General features: G+C 40.0%; 3 protein-coding genes across 3 annotated transcripts; 2 read left to right on the top strand and 1 right to left on the bottom strand.

The window, feature by feature from the left end:
• Positions 1-1796: 1796 nt before the first annotated feature.
• LOC306747819 (cell surface glycoprotein CD200 receptor 1-A) lies at positions 1797-5653 on the bottom strand (the record flags this gene model as incomplete). Its single annotated transcript, XM_079230919.1, has 6 exons — positions 1797-2440; positions 2523-2565; positions 2661-2757; positions 3033-3302; positions 3528-3830; positions 5584-5653. 6 exons carry the CDS (start codon positions 5651-5653, stop codon positions 2351-2353), a joined length of 873 nt encoding a protein of 290 aa, XP_079087045.1. The 3' UTR covers positions 1797-2350.
• A 2730-nt stretch (positions 5654-8383) lies between these two features.
• On the top strand, positions 8384-13474 carry cfap91 (cilia and flagella associated protein 91; the record flags this gene model as incomplete). Its single annotated transcript, XM_079230917.1, is given in 19 exon segments — positions 8384-8480; positions 8565-8641; positions 9214-9371; positions 9486-9566; positions 9702-9758; positions 9858-10042; positions 10193-10370; positions 10670-10827; positions 10946-11113; positions 11212-11345; positions 11426-11539; positions 11632-11703; positions 11828-11974; positions 12054-12275; positions 12509-12657; positions 12754-12845; positions 13086-13222; positions 13225-13272; positions 13466-13474. Coding segments are annotated over 19 exon segments (2283 nt in total).
• A 1814-nt stretch (positions 13475-15288) lies between these two features.
• Positions 15289-20376, top strand: nr1i2 (nuclear receptor subfamily 1, group I, member 2; the record flags this gene model as incomplete). Its single annotated transcript, XM_079230916.1, has 8 exons — positions 15289-15473; positions 16240-16370; positions 16571-16740; positions 16814-17025; positions 17145-17290; positions 19301-19417; positions 19551-19656; positions 19734-20376. 8 exons carry the CDS (start codon positions 15289-15291, stop codon positions 19888-19890), a joined length of 1224 nt encoding a protein of 407 aa, XP_079087042.1. The 3' UTR covers positions 19891-20376.
• Positions 20377-22393: the final 2017 nt, after the last annotated feature.

Raw genomic sequence — 22393 nt, 5'->3', positions numbered from 1 at the left:
TCATGCAAAAGGTTATATCTTTTTTGAACATCTCCAAAATGGCAGACCCAGTAGCTGTTAGTTACAACATGACCTGAATGACTGAGCATCTAACTCCTAATCTTAATGTGTCTTTGTGTTGAATTTGGAAATGATTTTGAACTGTTTTTGTTTGTAGATACATTTGTCTTCAAAATGTTTCCGCTTGCAAAGGATATATGTCCGGGTGAGCTGTTTTTCCACCATGAAAGGAGAAAATTGCAGCTATGAAACCCTGAAAACAGAGCGTGAACGCTTACAGTACTGGAAGGACCGTGACTTCCTAGTCAGGATGGGTCATTTAGTAAGAGCACATTTGCTGTCACTATTATTTTCTATTGCAGATCAAAGTTTGATCTGTATTTATAGGCAAACAGTTGTAGAAACGCAACCCTACGTCAGGATGCCTAAACCAGACTTCACTAACAACGTGTATATGCCCAGACAAAAAATGTAGCTTAAATGTTTGTATAAAAAATGGCAGAATCGAGTGTTCAGTTGTGGCCTTTGCAGCTTTATCCGATCCATGATGGAAGAATGTAATGTTTATGTAAGTGTATCCACAACAAACACCTTGAACTGCTTTCCAAAGTTTGTGCATATTTTGTAACGTTGCTCCTGAGAACCACTGCACACCAGATTAAAATAAAATATATATTTAAGGCTTTATAATTTATATTTTTCATGTTTTCTATGAGCATTTTGAATATGCCTGCATCCACCCACAGGATAATATGTTTGACTAGATCTATATACAAAAGTGGTGTAATTTCTGCAAATTGCATTTTTTTCTTTATGGTTTTATTTATATTTTGCAGTGATTAAAACCCCTTTTACGCCATAAAGTAATTATTCAGTTGTATTCATCAACTAAATCATTGAAAACAACTGCAATAAATCATGGCAATAATCTATTTTAAGGTCAAACCTGCGATAAGGTTCTTTGCTACAGAGGTCCAATCATGTGAATGTGTTTCCCGGAAAAAGTCAAAAATCAAGTGAGCCCAAGTGTGGCCAGAGATGCATTTGACAGTTTCCTCTTTTCTGTTTAACTAAATAATCAGTGTGAGGTTGAGACACATTACAGCTGCTGTAGCTTGCAATTTAATAGTAGAATTCAAACAGAAAGTTGAGACATGCAAAATTGTTACACCGAGCATAGCCTCAGACTTCTCTTTAAGATGCAAGATACAGGAATGGGAGCGTTTGAATTGCCTCTCAACGGCTCTCAACATCAGCAGTAACAACGCAAACATTGACTAAAGTGCTGACAGAGCTAACAGTGTTTACCTGTAACCCAAATAAGAGCAGTGCAGAGTGGCAGCCATGAGCCAACCTGTGGGGTAATCCCACAGGTCCTGATCTCCACCAGTAGATGGCAGAACAGTCCTTTTTCCTTTTTCCATTTCTGCTAAATCCATTTTTTGAAAAATGGGTTTACTCATCATGAGAGTATTGACCCACATTCCAAAACTCACTATTTACTCTGAAGGTCTGGTGCTGATATTCATCAAACGGGGGAAGGTGGAGGTGGCGGCAAGTATCAGTTCGCTGCAATGGTTATAAACCTAATCTTGACATTTATTTTTAAATATTAACCACAGTGGAAAAAAAAGCAAAAACATAGATCCTATACTTTTTTACTTTTACTATTGTTTAGTGTTCTTTTTAATTTTGTAGAGCTTTGCTTCAATAGACCTAGTATATTTGGACATGTGTTCAATACACACAATTACACAATTCTACATTAAATGAATAACTCACATAATATTGTCCAGATTGTCTTCAGGCAATTTTATACTTGTGTTCTCTAATTGGGATCTTATTGGGTTGACCAAAGCTAGAATCTGTTAAAAGGTGAGCATCCTTTTACAGTTTATTTATAAATATGTGCTGTAATAATAATAATAATAATAATAATCATGATGATAACAATGATCATGTAATTGCCGCCCATATAGTTCATGATTAAATAGAAAGTTCTGTAGTCTTGGCATACTGAGTACAGCTGAAGGCGGTATTATTTCCAATTCATTCATTCCTTGCATTTGTAACAGTTATTATTAATGTTCTCCATGATGCCCACACACAGAGAGTAGTGGGCTGCCTGTGCAGTGCAACCAGTGTGTGACATCAGATATAAATCCTTGTTCCATCCGTCAACAGTTAAGTTGGGGCAGAGTTTAAACTGAGAGACTTCCCTCCCTTAGCGGAAGTCTTTCATCTCACCCTCCTCTTTCTTTACTACTTCACCATTTCTCAGTTTCCCAGCCTTCAGTTTCTCACAAAGAATGTGCATTTAAGTGTGTATGTGGGACACATGTAGAGAGTTTTATGTGAACAAATCTGCAGATGAATTATAGATAGAGTTCACACGTTGAACATAGCTGGCGTAGGGTTCCACTTCCTCCACATCTTCGGCCTGAAAGGTGTCAAACAGAAAGCTCAGCAATGTACAGTGAAATCCACAGAAGTATAAGCGGCAGACACTGAGGATTACCTACCGGTAGAGATTTGGATGGTGAGGTGTCGGACTGCTGGCATCGCCTGGCAAAAGGATACACAGAGCAGCTCTGTGATTTAAGATAAAAAGCTTACAAGTAGTCATTGTAAGTCCTTTTTCATTCAATTAAAATTCTTACCTCAATGTTATTATTTTCTTTAGTACAAAAAATAAAAATCCTGCTAAAAGCACAATGATTGTCACAACAATAAGGACGTACAGCCAAGGGGGATGACCTGCAGAAAGAGAGAGAGAGAGAGAGAGAGAGAGAGAGAGAGAGAGAGAGAGAGAGAGAGAGAGAGAGAGAAGATTCATGTTTAGTTAATTATGTGCAGTAGATCAGTACAGCACATAATATGTATTAACCAGTATAATGTAAAATACCCAAAAAATGTTCAAAACAAATAAATATATATATACTTTAACTTTAAATATTTAACCTTATTGCTTCAGCACAAAACCGGCAGTTAAATTGTTTTCTCTAATGGTGTCCACTCTGCAAAAGTCTCACCTTTTTCGTGTTTCAGTACAAGGAATCTGTTCTCTGTTGAGTTGCCTGATTGGTGCCTGATAACACAGCTCAGGTTTGCTGTGTCCATTCCCTCGAGGAGCTCCAGGCGACTTTCTACTGTAAAAAATCCACTTGAGTTAGTTTCCACAGAGGATATGTTTCCCATGTGACTCCAGGTGATGTTGGCAGCAGGTTTTCCTCTTTCAGCCTTGCACACTGCCACCATCTTGTTGTCTTGATGGTCTAACCAGGCTGATGTACTGGGAGGAACTGGGCCAGGGAAGACAAAACAGGAGAACTGAGACTCAACGATAGACCTACTTCAGCTCGCTGTAGTTCAACCAAATCACACACAAATCTAGGCAAGTAAAACATAAATGTATGTTTTTTAAATGTTTGTCACAGTGATTTGGGTGAACTGATCCTTTTAGAAATCAACCGTATTGATTACATTGCTCTTGAGATCATACATTTATTTAAGGATAAAAGTCCTACCTATGATAGTCACAAGGATGGCGTGAGCGTCGATTCCTCCGCTGTAAACCAACTCACACTTGTATAGCCCCTCGTCAGTATCTACGAGGTTTGAGATGTGAAGGTAGGACAAGGCGCTGGATGTGTTTCGGAGGGATTTGCCATCTTTGCAGGTATCAACGCCATTGCCGGTGCTAAAAGCTATCTTACAGGTTTTGGTTTTCAATGTTATAGCCCAGACCACAAACATCGTCTCATTCCAAGTCTTATTGCTGCAGGTCAGGTTAACTTCACTTCCCCGGTTGAAAGATACATTTCTGACAACTGAAAAGAGGAAAAGATAGTTGCATTATCTAAAGTATGCTCATAGTGGTACAATGACTGTGCTGATTAAATAGTTTGGGTTTCTTCTATACACAGTGTGCATGTCCTGATATACACACGAAAAAAACATGCAAACAAATATAAACAAGTTTCAATTCTAAATATGATGTAGAACTGCAAAAACAAACCAACAAAAAAATAAATACAGATATAATTTTCACATTTGTTGTATTTATTTATATTACTGACAATAAAATATCCCAACCTAAATAAATTCTGAGGAATTGGATTAAACATTGGATAACTGTTAGACCAAAAAATTATGATAAAATGTCATTTGAATTACACACATAAGCGTTCCTTCAAAAATATATGTTTTACGTTGCAGGACTTAATAAATATAAACATGGATTCCAAGAGCTAATGAATGAGATTTGGTATAGTATCTTAATATTTCATAATTGCATTCCAAAATGAAATAAAACCTAGACTAAACCAAGCTTTCTTCCTCAGATATAACTCCTGTCTACGCATTTTATTATGTATTAACTAAAAGAAACACTCAATGTTTGAGATAATGATTGGGAACGGATGGAGTATCATCTACCTGTGCCTTTCGTCTTATTTAATATTTATAGTCAAATCTGATATTTTATTACTACTGAAAAGCAGCTGGAGCGAAAAGGGGAAAATGAGTTTACCATAAACTGTGCTGGAGTTCACAGTGGTGCTCTGATTAGTTCCTGAGAGAGATGGAGGTGGATGTGAGGAAAAGGTTAGTGAAAACAGACATGTCAGTCGGAAAGCAGCCGTTAGTGATTTGTTCTGAAATGTTCTATCAGCAGAGAAACAATCAACGGGTTCATCTGTTATTCGTTAAGTAGTTAGTGAGGTGTGAAGCGATTCGATTAAAACCAGTCTGACATGACCAACTGCAGCAGGGCTAAATCACACACAGTATGCCTGTCTACACCATAGAAGAAGCTTAAGATTAGAATAGCTATTGATACATTCAGGACTCAATGACTGACTTTCAAGGGCAGTGTTATGGGGTCTGAGATGTGTTTACGTCTGACAGGTGTAAGCAGGTGGGCATGCATGGAGTGGGATGGCAAAACCACCGATTTCAAACAGAAGCGTCTCTTCCACCTCTCAGAGACCACACAGGGGAAGAATGTGCATCATGGTGTTACCCTGATCGAAAATCATGATTTCCACCAAAAAGGAAGCTAGTGACAGCATGCCGCTTATTCATTCAGAATATATGGGCAACTTTTTCATATACGGTGGAAGACTTTTCTCCCTTATCAGCTTCTGCCTTACTTCCCCCCTCTCTGAGCATGTTCTTTCCACTGACTGTAACACTGTGAGACACACGCAGAGCGTCTACCCACAAACAGTCGACTGCTCATCCAAATGTTACTGACATGTCCCAGATAGTAATTAACTATTATGGTTGTATACTATTTGAGTTACATTGCATGTTAAGGGAAATACACTCTCACAACATACATAGCAGCCTGTAAAGTAGCACAAATGGCACATTCAAACAGTATAAAAAATATGAATCTGTAGTTTTAATAACATGTACAATGTTGCTAATTATCAGAGACAACTCTTTATAAGGTCATCTTTGTGGAGGTTGTGTGCACCTCTAAATAACAGTGTCTGTATCTAAAATCTGTGTCGTACTAAGGCGAAATAATCTAAAGTGCTAAAACCACGTGAGAGTAAAAAGAGATTATGTTCAAACCTGTATCCCTGCTCCATGCTTTAGACAACAGGAAGATAACCACAGCATACATCCACATCACGTCCCTCATCGCCAGTTGTCTTCAGGTTCTTCTAGAAACTGGCAACCAGTAAGAAACACCTCAGTCCTTAACTCTGTCTACAGTAACATCAAACTGAGTTGCCCGGACTACCATTTACCCTAGTTTAGCAATCTCTCTCTCTCTCTCTCTCTCTTTATGCCCAATGAGCTCAGAGTTTGATTCAGACAAACTGAACATCCTTGACACTACTGATGATAAAGAAATGTAAAGGATATGTGACTCACTAATCCCTCCCTTCATCTTTCTCTTCCCGCCTCTCCAAACCGCTTTCCACCCAAACATCTGCCTTTTTTTTTCCAACACAGGATGACGTCTGACAAGACACAGTTTCCTTTCTTGCGAGTCACATAGTCACACTCTTCTGAAGCAGTTTGTGTCAACACTCTGAGCAAGACAATGTTGGAAAGCAGATACATTAGACACAGTCACAGTTTCTATTTGTATAATACCATAAATTTAACATGGCTTGGACTGCATATATGAATGCATATATGATGCCTGTACATGTACATGCCTTGCAATAAATCCCACCTTCTTTAATTTTAATATGTTCAGATCGTATTCTAACTTCGACAGATATGTTGGTTAATAGGCAGTTTGAGCAGCTTATTGTTGAAGTCACTTGCATTATACTGAGAAGTATAGTCTATCCTCATTGACTTAAATGGTGTAGACAAAATATCAGAAACACTTCTTACTATATAACACAATAAAATGCAACAGCAGCACAATCTATAAAGCCTCCAAAGTTATAATACAGTAGAATCAAGACTTCTTTAAAAATATTTAAAACGCACACATTACAACCTTCATGAAAGTGTGATTCATCGGAAGGTTGTTCTATGACTTTCATCTTATGTTTTACATATGGTCCCTGAATGTAGATGTATTATAGAGAAGAAATTGTTTGTGCTGAGTAAGTGTACTTTGGTTGTGGTCTCATATCTGCTGGTGTAAGAACATCCTACCGGTTACACAATGCAGAGGTGCTGACTCCATCCTCAGTTTGCAGATCAGAGATTAACTGAAAACAACACTTTAGGTAGTTATAGCGTGTATGTGGTTATGATCTGCAAACTCAATGCGGAGTTTGCGGCTTATGAGTATGTTTGCAATGAGACATCTCGATATTAGCTGCCCCATATAAAATCAGATTGGGCAGATGAACAATACAAACTCGACATTTCCTTCTGTTGAGTGTGCTATCACTCTGCCCATAACTGTGATAATGAACAGTCAATGCAGAAATACAATTTATGAAACGGAGGCCTACATAAAATCTTCTGGTTAAACAGTCAGCCCACGGCTCGGCTAGCACTTATTTGCACGTCCTCATAAAATCTGCAGCTGATAGTTTTAGGAATTAAAAAATAGTTCTGACAATAATGTGAGGTTGAAGTGATAATTGCAGTAATCCAAACTTTTACCATGCACAAAGTTGTTCTCCTTTTTCTAAGAGATAATATTAGACAGTGTTTATTCAACAAAAATAACAGCTCAGCTGACTGTGAGCTGGCACACTTGGAACTCAAACTAGTTACAAAACCTTCCAGCTGCAAATAAATGTTGCTTTGGTCAGCTGTGTTCCTCAAATCCAAAACAAAACTTTAAGGAAGAGAGAAATACTCTCTGTGCCACATGCTGTGTGTGTGTGCGTGTGTGTGTGTGTGTGTGTGTGTGTGTGTGTGTGTGTGTGTGTGTGTGTGTGTGTGTGTGATGTGTGTGTGTGTGTGTGTGTGTCTGTTTCCTATGATAACACAGACTTCCTGTTCATGTTAAAATCAACCTTTTTGGCGAACCAAAAATATGCTCTGAGAGGTTAAAAAAGAGAGATGTATGAAGTGAAACAATGAATATGTCTTCTGAAAATTAATAATAGTCAAAAGATGTTACTGATTTGTACGTGGGGCACATCTTTCTCAAGTAAGAAGTTGTGAAAGTAAATCAAATAACCCCTGAGAAGATTAAAAAAGTATAATTTCATTTCACATTAACATAGAAACAAACTATTCTACCCCCTGGTTTAGCTGCAATAACAATAAGAAACATATTTCATTTTGGGACACTGTATTAAAATGTTATGACTATGTTAACTAGATATAACATGAAACAAATGACATGTACTTTCTTTTAGATCACTGGGGTGAATTATGAGCTATCATCTCATAATTATGAGATGCTAAGTCGTTCTAAATCATATATGAGATACTAAGTTTCTCATTGTAAATAATTACAGGATCTTTGTTTTTTCATCACAGTTGCAGAAATGGGCTTCCATAGAGTCTCTTAGACTACCTAACGCTGTTATATGTTCATGTAATGACCATTAGTTTAAATAATCTCCTCTTTCTTTCAGAGAAATCATGTTTCATGTTTATCAAGTTTCAGTCAACCTAAACTTGAGTTTCTGCTCGGCTTTTACTCTTGGCGTTTGCACGAAAATGTGCCGAAATGGTTCTTGGGAGTTGTAGTTCGTGAACTTCTCCCCTTGCTTTTGTTTGAACCTTTGACCTTTTAATAAAAACACGTGTATTCTAATGCACTTCATTTGTGGATGCTCTTTCAACGACGCGCTGTTTTGTGCAACCATTAAAATAGCTCCTCCCACTTTAACACCCTTGAGTTGACCGTCGCCACGGTAACACAGCTAAACAGACATCGCCGGCTGGAAGAGAAACTTGCAGATGGAAAAACACGGTTTTTAATTGAAATGAGAAAATGAGCTTATCTATCACTCGCACACACCCGACGACAAATGGCGGCTCTGGCGTCGTGCGGCAGCGGCCGCGGCAGCGGGTGTACGACCACCTGTATGGTGAGTAGACAGACAGGTGTGTACATAGGCAGCCGGCTCGTCTCGTGCGGGTGACGTGAGCGTTGCTGACCTGTTTCCCCACAGATCCTGTTTACACCGTGTCCTCGGAGGTCGACCATGCCAGGGCCAATTTCAAAGTTTACACGTCTAAGGACAGACTAGTAAGTTGTGTCGACATTTGTCCTCCAGCAACCTATTTTTTTTTTTTTATCTTCATCTGCTATTTACTAACAATCAGGTTGAGCCTGCAGTGTGCTGGAACTCTCTCTCTCTCTTATTATTTTTGTCCATGTACTAAGATAAAGGCAAAACTAATTTAGGCTCCTAAACAATATACATACGTTGGGTCAAGCTATATTGTTAAACTCATTACCAGATGTGTTATGTTGGTGTAATTATGTTGCTCACATAACTCATAACAATGTTTCCTTTACACATTGTTGTTTACACATATGCGGTGAGCCCATCTAGAACTTCACCAATTTACTGTCAGAACAGTGTTTGGTTTAAGCTGACACACACATGTATTAGATAAGAGCATAACTATGTTAAAATAACATATTTTATTTCACACTATGAACACAGAGCTTGGATTTTCTTTTTTTATGTCCTACTTTCTGTTTTCCTTTGCTCTTCAACTGGGACCCACGGCCAATATCTTTTCTTAGTTGCTACTGTTTACACATGAGAACGAAAGAAACAGAAACTGACTATTTCTTTCTGCCTTTATCAGAGGAGAGTGACTGAGTTTGGGTCTATGTTCAGTGACCTGTCCCACCACCCACGGTACACTGTTCAGCTGGAACCAGCAGACCCAGTACCGGCCTCTATTGATCGCCGCTGGCGAGGCCATGCGGAGCAGCGTAGGGAGGCATTGCAGCAGCTGGCTGGGTAACACTAACAGACACCATTTTAATGAGCCACAGCAGTGACCGAGTATTAATTCAAGATTACTTTACTCATCACAAATATACACTGGGTCCTTTGGCATTATCTTCTTGACAGGGTCATTCCAAATGCTCAGCCATGGCTGAAAAGGGAGGAGTGCCATGTGACCGGAGCTGATCGCTGGAAATACTTCAAACGGTTTGACTAGCCTTCTACACTCACTCATTCACAACTGAGAATATGGTGGAAGGCAACCATACTAACTGCCATGCTGCCACAGTTTCCACTTTAGATATTGACCTCTGACGAGGTTTTCTATTCTGTTTCCCTCAGCCCTCTGATTCCCTTTGCACAGCAGGTTCCCCCGGATGCTATTTTTTCATTGCCTAAGTAAGTACTATATGGTTCATCGTGCTTCATTATTTTCCAGCCAAATCTGTTGTGCCATTCAGCTGTTAGAGGGTGCATCCTCTCATTGTGTCTCATCAGAGAAGACTTCATATCTTATGGTGGAAAGAATGCTGAGCATACTCAACAGCCCACCCACTTCACTGTCGGGGTCCAGACGGACTACAGGGAAAGTGAAACACAGACAGACCCGTACAGCCCTGAGTATGTGGTGCAACCTGGGACAACTCCCTCAGAACTCCTGCAACTGGCAGCTTTGACTTGGGGTACATGACCAACTGTTCATATCTTCACCAGTTATAGACGATAATGTATAATGACTTTGTTAAAACCATACATATTTTGCGGTATTAGTGTCTGATATTAAGCTTGTCAATACATCTCATTAAACCCTACCTTATGACAATTTCCCTTAGGTCGCGGTCTGCCTGCAGGCCTGGCAGAAGTAGAAATGATAGAGCGGGCACGTGCCAAACGAGCTTGGGAGGCCACTCTTCCTCCATTGAGTGACCTTAGTCAGCTGCAGAAAAGGATACGTATGATGGAGGAGATGGAGGTCAACGAGTGGGCTTTCAGAGACGGAGAAATCCAGAAGTGAGTGGTGCTGCACCTCAAACACAGTTATTTAACTTTTTATTTCCAGAAGGAAAAGACAAAACAAATAGATAAGTAAACCACTACTCACCTAAAACAGATTTGAGCCACCTGTTAGCATGTACCTGTTGGCTAAGTAGTATTATATCTTAAGCCTTCTGCCATCACAAGTGTACTTGTACTAACCAAGACTATTATGTAGGCTTATTAAGTAATCTCTGTGAGCCCCTCCTTGCACTTGATGCTCCTGCTGTCTTTGTCCTTCTGCCACGCTCTCTGTTTTCTGTGGCGGCGACCAGGTTGCAAGAGGCTCGTCTTACTGTGCTGAAGGACCTCTTGAGGCAAAGAGATATGGCCCAGAAAGAAGTCACAAGCGAGAGACTCAACCAGATATATTCCAAGCACCTAAAAGACAAAGAGACCAAGCTAAACAAGATTCACAATGACTACATTAGGTGTAAGACAACCGCTGGCTCTGGTCTAACATCATATCTCGATCATGAATGTACTATTCAAGGCTTTGTTAAATTCCTTCTCATCTATCTCTTCTTTTTTCATGGTTATTCTGTGTGTAGCACTGAGAAAACTGGAAGCTAAGAGGCGAAATGAGCTAGAGCGACATGGCATTGTCAAAAACAATACAGATATTCAGAAATGCGCCCCTCGCAGCCGCAGGAATAAATTCTCCAACAGGAACCCCTACAACAATGAGTTAAAGAGCCACTACCTGAACACATACGAAGGTCTGCATCTTCATGTTTTTGGACAAGTAGAAGTGTGGATCATCTCCATACTAGCATCTCACAGATAACATTATCCATTTATTTGTTGTCAATCAAAGGTTTGCTGGAGATAGAGGCAGGACTCTCTGCCTCAGTCCCCAAGCCATGGGGGAAAAGACGTGAACCCAAAGTCATCGAGAATGTGATCTGTCCACCTGTGAGCACAGAAGTAGAACTGATGAAAAAATACAAGGTAAAGCAGAAAGAAACATTTTCATCAAGCATATCACTTGCGTTCCACATACACATGTATTACCGATTGTTGCTCCACAGGCACTGAGAGACGAGGAAAATGAGGAATTGGCTAGGAAGTCTATGCGGTTTCTTGTCAAGAAGGAGAAACCTGTTCCTCGTACTGTCACTCCCAAAGTGGAGGAGCCACCAGAGGTCAGCAAATGTCTCCGTCTCTAAATGACATTGACCTTGCCCATCCTACATGTTTCATTTGAATGTTAACTCATTTATGTGTCCCGCTATAGGGGGATGAGGAGATAGAGCTTTCAGTCATCCACTTGCAGAAACTACTGAGAGGAAGAAGTATTCAATACAAGGTCTGAACATGTCTGCATGCACATGCATGTATACCTGCATGTCCATTACAGAAATGTTTGCATGTTCTTAAATTGTAAGGACTCTATTTACTCTCTATTCACTTCTGTCTGTGTTGTTATACAGATGTTTAAGGGCAAGGAGAACAATCTGGAGCTCATCAGGGAACTCAGGACTGTCCACGCCCTGCAGGGGGAGGAGCAAGAGCTACGGAAAGCTGACAAAGAGCTCGTCATGACCCTTCAAAAACAGAGCGACAAACACAGACATGAGGTGACAACATAGTCATATCCACATACAAAATGTTAGCAACTCCAAACAATCTCATTGAGCCTTCTCTCTCCCCTCTCAGACCTCTCAAGAGGAGGCGTCTCAGGCCGGAGTGATAGGTGCCGAGCTTGAATACCTATTTGACACCTTGTCCAAGGAGCTGATTCATCTCCAGGAAGAGCGTAGGATCCATGCCTTCACACTACTGGCTGAGAGAGACCGTCGCCTCCGAGAGGCTGAGGAGAGTGGGAGGAGACAGATGGAGGAGCGCAGACGCAGAGAAGAAGATGAGATCTTCAGACAGGTGTGTACATGTGTCATTTGTTCACCATGAGTGTGCAAAGGATATCGTGATAATAATATTATGTGTGTGTGTGTGTGTGTGTGTGTGTGTGTGTGTGTGTGTGTGTGTGTGTGTGTGGAGCACATGTTTTAATGCGTTGCATGTGTGTGTGTGTGTGTGTGTGTGTGTGTGTGTGTGTGTGTGTGTGTGTGTGTGTGTGTGTGTGTGTGTGTGTGTCCTTAACACTGTAACAGGTGGTTCAGGTGCACCAGGAAACTGTAGATTTGTATTTGGAGGACATCGTTCTTGGGGCCTTGGAGCAGACAGCTGACAAGCAGGCCAGAGAGGAGATCCACAGAAGGGCAAAGGAGGTCAACGACATCGCCTATGCCATGGAGGAAAGGTAAGGGATAACTCAGCATGTCTGCTAATGCTCTATCTATATTCAGAAATGTCCAAGCAGTGATAATGAAGAAAAATGATTTGTGTTTGTGAGTAGCAGAAACAGTCTTCAGTCGGAGGAGATTGTGTCTGAGTTGATGTACAGTTTCCTTATCCCAGAAGTCGAGAAGATCAGTGTCAAGCAAAAAGGTTTGGGAAATGTTTCTGTTTTCACTGTATTCACACATTATCATAGAAAACAAAAATATAGAAAATTAGACAAATTAGAGTAGACAGTATTCGTACCAACAATTAGAAACGCATGAAGAAGCAACTTGTTTTAAGACCCTCTCCCTTGACAGAAGCAAACAAAAAATGACAATTGAATGATAAAGTTAAATGATAGATGCTTTTCCCAGCGGCCTAACTGTGTGTTCTCTCCCTCCCCAGTGCACCAGAGGCAGCATAGACACTTGCAGGCAGCCCGGAGCATCATTAAGGAAACTGCTGAGCGTCCTGGGATCCTTCATAGTATTCCCAGGACGTCAGAGTTGACCTGTCCCTCTGAAAGAGCCTCCGACCGCATCCTCGAGGAGCTTATCAGCCAAGTGGAGCAGGAGAAGGGGAAGAAAACAGAGTAGAACCCTGTTTACTCCAAAGAGAGGACTACAAGAATAGTGTGTTGAAATGCAGTCTGGAGTCTAAGTGTGTTGTTTGTTCATACTAATACAATTTCATGTTCATCATTGTGGGTTTATGGGTTGATTATAGCCTTTTGATTTTTACTGCTTTATCTAGAATGTTCAGTATATTCCCACCTTTTCTGCCAGTTGGGCTGATAGGGGTCCTGGACTAAAGCATGTATTATACTATAGATATGTATAAAGTCTAAGGCTTGGTGCACCTGCGTTCCACCTTAATCAGTTGATAAGCGCTTCTCATTTCAATTTGACAGAAAGGGACTTAATAGATATCTGATATTGTTTCAGGGACACGCTTTAAAGAGAGACTGATTGATTCATGCAGTGACTTATTTACAGAAATACATGTGCCTTAAAGTGATAGAACGTTATAAAGACCTGTGATGGAAATGGTGTTGAATTCCTTTCCTTATTGTGGCATAAACTGCCTACTGATAACTGACAGCAATGTAGATCTTAATCTAATGCAGCTGGATTTTCAAGGCTTAACACAGAATGCCTAACATATTATCCTCATATGGCAAAGTTTGGAGTACCTGAGGTCACAATGGAGCATATTACCCTAAGTCATTGTACTGAAGAGTTTAGGAGAAAACAAAGGAGAAAGCTTCCTCCAAAGTCAAATTACAAATTGTAATAGATTCCCTACATTTTCTCTTATTTGAACTCTCATTAAAAAAAAGGCATAAGCTCTACAGCGGATGCAGCAATTGTTTTGGTCACTTCGCTGAGGGCATTATGTTGGGCCCAGGCATTGCCCTCCCCTCTGTCGGCCCGTCCCGCGGGCTGCAGCAGGAATACTTGCTTATGAAAACTCAAACAACACGATATGCAGGAAGAGCCACTGCGATACTCGTTCTCACCTGTTGAGTGTTCAGGGAATCCGAGGCTAGACACTCAGTGGGCAGCTCACCGCTGTTTGGACATCTGGAGTCACCAAGTCAGTGAGTGGACCGTCGATCACTGTTAAATAACACTTGACTTTACCCAGGCACAGGAGATGTCGGACAACTCTTTATATCGTTCAGATTATGTTGACAATGAGTCCTATTCACTTGTTTTGTGTTGACTTATTGCAAATGTCAAATTGGCTGTGTCAGAAAGTAATTGCTGTCCACCAAGTCAACAGAATGACGGCAGAGGTGTCGCCCAAACAAACATGTCGTTATATCGCGAGGTGCCGATTGAGAATAGATACATGTTTCTCAATCACTGCCAGCCATACGATTGTGTAAGCGAAAGTAAAAAGTCTGCTCGTTGTGGTTGTGCCCGGTGTAAAGACACAACACACCGGGTTCGTAGGCCGACATAAAATACGCATTATGTTGTGGTGAATAACGTCATATTGTGATGTTGATTCCTGATGTATACAGTAGCACATTTATTGACACTGAAAATGTGTATTTGAGCGTGAAAAAATCAACTGTCTTCAGGTCTGTCAGTTCTGTTGCATTCAACGTCTTGAAGATTTTAATCAAAAATACAACTATACAAAACTGTTAAACAAAAATGTACCCATTTGCCTGTATGTGTTACCTAGCTGACTAAGCCTGAGTTCAGTGTTAGATTAAATGTATGATCACTGTGAGAGACCAAGCAACTTCACAAGTGTCATTGGAAGTAATGAGTGTATAAAGTGGTTCTGTTCAGTACTCGGTGTTCTTTAAAGTTTGAAATGGTTCCTCACTGTGACGATTTAGCCATTTAGCCTCAGCATAACAATAAAAGGCTTTTAATCGTCTTAAATATCTTAATTCAAATGCATGCGTCACTGCAGCTTTTTTCAAAGGTGTAATAGAAGAAAATTACTCTGCACCCATTTGTTGAATGAATTCAGCCACACTAGTGTTGCCTTATCTTGTGAAGTAAGAGCGTCACACAGCACATTATTGCAGATCATAGGTCAATCTAATGTAAATCTGTTGTGATTTAGTAATAAAAAAAAGAGGAGAATGAGTAAGAAGGACACTGGCGTGCAGAGCATCGCAGAAGCGCTCACAAGGCACAATGCAGTGATGGATGAGGATGGAGAGGTGACAGAAGAGGAGGAGTCCCAAACATGCTGTGTGTGTGGAGATCTGGCCAAGGGTTTCCATTTCAATGCCTTGACGTGTGAAGGCTGTAAAGGCTTCTTCAGGTGAGGTTGTTTATCTCATTGTTTTTCTCTATATTACAACATGCTTATCCCTCATCCCAGTCTGTTTCTACTTCCTGATTGTGCCATTATTTATAACAACCAACAGGGACATCTGTGAGACAGGTGACAACATGTGCCTCACTTTTCTTAAGTATCACCACATCGCATTGAAACCAAGAAACTCACTTTATCTTATCATAAAGTCAGATTCAAGTCAATCATCAGATGAATTTAAATGGATTCTGAGCCACACCAGCATTTAATCTCTCCATAAAAAATGTCTCTCACTCCAACCACTCATTCATGTTTGAAAAGTAAATAATCTCATTAATTAATTGAATTAAATGCATTACAAGTTGTTTATGCAGCAGCTTGTCGACCAGATCAACAGATACACATAGAAGCAAAAAAGAGTTTGAAAGGTTAAAAAAGGTTGTAAAAAATACACTGTTATCAGTTTGCTTTCTGTAAGAGTCATTTAGGGAATACTTGGACTGGCCAAACTATTTAAACAGTATTTATTATACACAGTAGCAGCCTGTGAGCTGTGCGGACGGCTAACTTTACACATCTGAAACAAACCAGTATGATCTAATTCGGATGAATGTGTTTTATGCCATACATTTCCACTCAGTATTCTCCTGAATTACTTCCTAGCTGGTGCGTTGTCATTACACACATACATGTACAACTCTAATATAATGTGTGTTTTCATGCATGTGATTTCTAACATGAAATTACTAAGTGGACTTTTAAATGAACTCAGGCGTGCCATAAAGAGGTCCACGCAGCGCCGCTGTAGGTTCCTGAATGAATGCAATATAAACAAAAACAACCGACGTTCGTGTCAAGCCTGCCGCTTCCGTAAATGCCAGGCCATAGGCATGCGCCAAGAAAGTAAGTAACATCCAGATAACATGTGATTGGATGTGCATATTAATATGGCCTCAGTATTTTATGTTATAGTAATATTTGCTTTGAGACTATTCTATTTCAACACCATTCAGCATTAGAAGTTGGTTTAGTGATGCATTAGTGAAACAGTTTATTTAAATCAGATTTCTATACATGTGGGACGTGTTGTGTTGTCCATGTAGTGGTCATGTCTGAGAAGGCGGTATTGGAGCGAAGGATCAGAATCCAGTCGAAGAAGATGCTTGACGCACCAACACAGCTGTCATCTCAACAACAGGAAACCATTCAGGAGCTCCTTGGTGGTCACCACAACTCATTTGACTCAGCGTTTTACCGCTTCAGTGGCTTTAGGGTGCGTGAGCGACTACTAGCGCGCTTGAGGTCTTTGTCGTCGTTTTGTCTGAATGACGCTTTCTTTTTTTCAGCCCATCGATAGAAACACCCTTCCGGGGAGTGAGTTCAACCAGTCTGAAAGCTCCCTCTGCTTCCTCTCTGGTTCCTTTGAAAAACAAGAGAACCACGAGGACAAAGAGGTCAGAAAAGCCGGTATTTTCTCGGCTCTTCCACACGTGACTGACCTCACCACTTACATGATTCAGGACATAATTAGTTTCTCCAAAAGTCTTCACGACTTCCGGTAAATGTGGGCCTCCATGCATGTTTCAAATTTGTTTCATTTTTTTTTAAACTGATGTCTCACTGTGTGTGTGTGTGTGTGTGTGTGTGTGTGTGTGTGTGTGTGTGTGTGTCTTACAGATCTCTCAACATGGAGGACCAAATTGCTCTGTTGAAGGAAGCCACTTTTGAAATTATGCAGATCCGCTTCAACATGGTGTTCAATGCAAACACGGGCACCTGGGAATGCGGCCACATGACATACTGCATAGATGACGCTGTACGAGGTGAGACCACCAAGCAAAGGCCAATGCATTATTTTATATATGTTCAAAGGATTAGGCTTGGTTTTATCCAGTGTGCAGTGGGAAAATGAACATAGATATTACGAAGCACACTGTAATAATACTACGTATTATTTGTTATGCACAACACATTTTAAACAATAGCAACACATTGATGTATTATCACCTCGTAGAGTTGATATGGCAAATGTGTTGGTGCAATTACGTTTAAAGACCTCTTGCACCAACATCAAGTGTTTCTGTAAGTCCCCATATTCCAATATTCACTCTCATTTTAGCTCTGTTTTGGTCTCCACCAGCTCCGACAGGAAATATCTGTCTCTTTAGCTGCTAAATGCTCCGTTATGTTCACCAGCTAAATGCTGTTTCCGCCTGCTGCTTGATGCTGAGCAGGTAGCTACAGTGGGTTTTGATATTTCACTGTCATTATTCAGTAAATTTGCAAGCCACTAAATCAAAACAATGAGCTGAAAAACTAAAACACTTTGTAGAGTTGAGCGGAACAACAGAGTTGTGTGATTTGATCTATTGTAAATTTAAAAAAAAATATTGATAGCAGCTTTAAGGAAAGAGGTGGAATTATAGGCAGAGTACAGTCATGTACTTAATTAATACAACATATATTCAGTAATGGTTGCAGCTTTAGAGCATGGATAGAAAATACAAAAACATTGATTGTGATTAGATGAAGTGAAACAGGTTAAGCTTTAAAGGCACACATATGGTCTGATGCTAATTACAGAGTGAGCAGCACAGAGGCGTGTACTGGGTGTGAGGAATCTAGGTGATAAGTGACAGTTTCAAAGTAATCAACACAAAGCAGCCTCAGACCAGACAAGTATACTTCGTTTCACAGATGCTCCACATTTGATAAAAAAAAAGCATCACATGAGCTTTGCCATGTTGGTGTCGATTAGCAATTACATTCTTTGTATGTGAAGTTGCAAAGTGGTGGTTAATCAGTAGTACTTATTATCTGTGAAAGTGTCTGCACTTCTCTCACCCGTCATGTGTTACGTGACTCGTGGAGGAAAGCTCAGCAGAATGTTGTCGAACTGGTGTGGTCTGCTTCTATAAAGATCAAAATTAAAAAAAGCTGTAGGCATTTATTCATTGTCTGCAGCTCTGACCTCCCTTGGCTGGCAGACTCTTTAAGACTGATACTGCGTGCAATGTCTCTCAAAATGTTTATGGGATATTTACAAATGCAGTAAGGAAATAATTCAGGCCACACAGAATATCATTCTGTTTAGATGTTGCGTCTCTAAAAAACGTCTTTGATGACAGTGTGTCAAAATTCATCTAATTTCATCTTCCTATGCACCTGTATTCATTAAACTTCTTAGCCTGTGATCTTTTATACTTTTGTAAATATTGATTTAAAGGAAACAGAAAAATATGTTGCGAAATTAATCCCGATATTAATTCCATCTATATTGCCCAGAATTTACTTATAAAACTGAAATATTCAATGAAAAGACCATATCAATTTAAAAGCTGAGGTTGCAGATTAAATTAACATATACAGGTTGGTGCTGACAAAAAAAAAATGGTAATCAGGGTGATGCATAATGCACATTATGCTAATAGTGTTATTTTCTTCATTAAGACAATGCTGTCATGCCAGAAATGCTGCTCCCACTCACTTATCAATTCAAATGTATTCCACTGTGTTGTGATAATGAAACTCAATGAAACAATGCCTCATTCACCAAAGATTTTCCACAGTAAATTGATTGCTAGATAAAAATAAAAACCTATTGCTGTGGATTTAGAAAGACGAGAGCTTAGCAGACCTCTGGAGGTCGCTCCTCTTCTCTCAAGCTCAAGGCTTCGTTCATACTGACCCGTTAGTGGGTGGCTTGCATTTAGGGTAAAGACAACATCTCTGGTTCCACTGCAAACATGTTTATCCTTTTTTAAGTAGTTCATTTGCATGTTTTCACTTGTCTCATGGTCTATTATTGCCATCTCTGTCATATCGTTTTGTAGCGGGTTTCCAGCCGCTCCTGCTGGAGCCTCTGCTCAGGTTTCACCACACGCTGCGCAAACTGGATCTGCAGGACGAAGAGTATGTTCTCATGCAAGCCCTGTCCCTGTTTTCTCCAGGTAGCAGCGCTTCATTACAGTCCTTAGTCATATCGCTGAACATTTAAACCCTAGAAACAGTGTGCATTAGTACCCAGCCAAACATTTTCAGACGTTCTCACGAGTAGAGATTTGTTTTTATTTGATCGATCAGACCGTCCTGGTGTGCAGCAACACGGTGTGATTGACAAGCTTCATGAAAACATGGCACTGACACTAAAAAGCTGGATTGACTTCAAGAGGACAGGACAAGAAAAACTGTGAGTGAAACACTCGATTCGCACTCGATTCCCTTTCACAGGTTGTTGACCTTCCTCTGCTTCCTCTGTGCCGTCAGCTTGCTGTACCCTAAAGTGATGGCCTGTCTCACGGAGATGAGAACGATGACTGAGGAGTACAGCAAACAGGTTCTGCAGATCCAGGACATCCAGCCAGACATTTTATCGCCTCTCATGATGGAGATGGTCAGTAAAAACCCCTGTAATGGCTTTTAACACTGCTGCACATGTACAGGACCAGCTGAATGTGCTTGTTGATTTAATGCAAAGTATTCTGTTTTTGCTGTTGTACATGTGTTAAAAATGTGGTAGTCAAATACATACGCCCAAAAAAATCCTGAGAAGATGATTGTTAGTCCTGCTGTAAACTATCGTCTGTCACCCACACGTCAAAGAAGCCACGAAAGCAGCATTAAGTTGGACAAAGTTTTGTTTTGTGAAGTGGTTACAGTACCGGGGGATTATGGTGGATTTGACATGTGTCATTTGTTTTGCTTACAATGTTGAGGTTATGTTATGAGGTTTAATTTTTTTCTAAATGTCACACACAGAAATGTCAGAAAATACCCTGAATATATGATGTTTTGCTGGCTTGTATCTCACTATTTTGTTGTCCTCTTGGTGTTAAGTCTATGTATTGTCTCACAAAAATAATATAAATAAATCAAAATAAAAGTATGTATTTTCTCATAGAATGAAAAGAGCCGTAGTTGCAAAGACAATCTTTGCGTTTTATACTTGCTACCTCAGATTGTTGTTTAGTTTGATGCAATCACATGAAACGCTTACTGCAAATAAAACTGCTCTCCAGATTGTGTGTGACGTGCCTCTGCTCCATTACCAGAATAATAAGACAAACACTGCCCCACTGTGGACATACTAATTCAAAGGATCACGTTGCCAAGTGGATCACAGGGCACAACCTCAAGATTAAAATATTTCCATAAAAAGTATCCTATGAAGTTTACAGTTTTAGAATCATTTATTTCATCGTTTCTGTGATTTGTTATTCCTCGTCGATCAAAGTAAGAGTTCTTGTATCTCACAACAAAATTAATACAATTATTATTTCACTTGTTATAACTTACATTATGTTACCCAGAGGATCGAGCTCATTGATGTTCCTCTGTCTTTTCTATAATTCTGATTATGTTGAAGCCAGCATCTTGTGTAAAGTAGAGAGAGAGTAAATGTTTATCAACTTAATCACACATTTCCAAAGTATGTTAAATTAGCTGGTTCTGCCATTTAGTATCTGAAACCAAGTTCTAACTCTTTGGAACATTTATGCATCACACCTTTCTGAAAATATACTCTCATACTCTGAACAGGCTTCATACATACCATCTCTGACGTCCATTTTGCACCCGCACTAAAAGAAGATGGAACAGACAAAGAGTTGATCATTTCCAGGCTATCCTACTCTTTATTTAATGCAAATTACAGTACCAGGGAACTATTCCTCAGAGCACGCAGAGGGAATATTTACAGAGGTGCACATTTAGCTTACCTTCACAGAACAAAAGAAAAAAAAGAAAAGAAAAAAAACATTTCAGTCACAAACAGAGGCATTCAAGTAGTAGTACTGTTATACAGGATGTTTTTGTAGTATTTTCTATGATTTTTCTTTTCTTTAACCCCAGTTAGCATAGTGTGTATGCTCATATAATATATTATACGAGCATGCACACTCCCCGGGTCTTCTATTTTGGTAACCTTTGTGGTGTTTTTATTGAACTGGAGTTAGGGGTAGGGCGAGGTGGTCAAACTTTTGTGTGGTGGTTAGCAACACGTCCATGAATGCGAAATTACAGCAAGCAGGAGACAGGAGAGAGGCTACAAGACTCCACCTTAGGTGCTACTGAATCCCTCCCACCGTCCTAGTATGCTGACAGGAAGGAGAACAAGCAAGAGGACAGATTGACAACAAAATATCCAGAGAAGAAGAGACAGAATACACTACTGCCTCTGAGGATGGCTCATCACAACTACATCTTAGTTTGGCTTTGGTAACAGAACCAACACTGTGATTAACACAGAAACTGTACTGTATTGTGTGTGTGTATACATGTATGTACACATACACACACATGCAGTATATGAGGAGCCCCTCCCTTCACTTCATGCCCCGGCGCCCGTGCCAGAACTATGGTATACATGTTTGTGTGTGCATGTGTGTCAAAGATAAAACAAATATTAAAATAAACACTCATCTTAATTGTTTCTTAATAAAAATAAAATTAAAATAAGTCCTTACAATAAACAATGTCTGTATATTACAATACGTGCGCAATGAAAAAGGGGAAGAGGTGTGAGTGGAAGGGGCTGAAAATTAATTAGGTGTGTGTGTGTGTGTGTGTGTGTGTGTGTGTGTGTGTGTGTGTGTTTTTCGGGATAGCAGGACATTCAACAGCACCAAAGGGAGAGTCACAATCGGGGTGAGAGGGTGATGGCGGGGCTGGGTGACAAGGCGAAGGTGTATGAAAGCAAAGGCACTCCAAACTATAGTTACACTATACATGACTAGTTCTTGTTACAATAATACAGCTGTCATCTACTGTACTGTACAGGTAAGATTGAACATATGGCTGGATAAAGCTGATCATCATCATCATCATCATCATCATCTACAATATCCACAAACATCAGTTTTGCCCTGATTGTTTTGTTTTTTTAATCTTTTTTCATGTCTTTCCATACCCTTTGTCATCTTTGTTTT

The sequence above is a fragment of the Taurulus bubalis genome (assembly GCF_910589615.1).
Source record: "Taurulus bubalis genome assembly, chromosome: 15".
NCBI classification, from domain to species: Eukaryota; Metazoa; Chordata; class Actinopteri; order Perciformes; family Cottidae; genus Taurulus; species Taurulus bubalis.
This window is presented reverse-complemented; position numbering and strand designations above follow the sequence as displayed.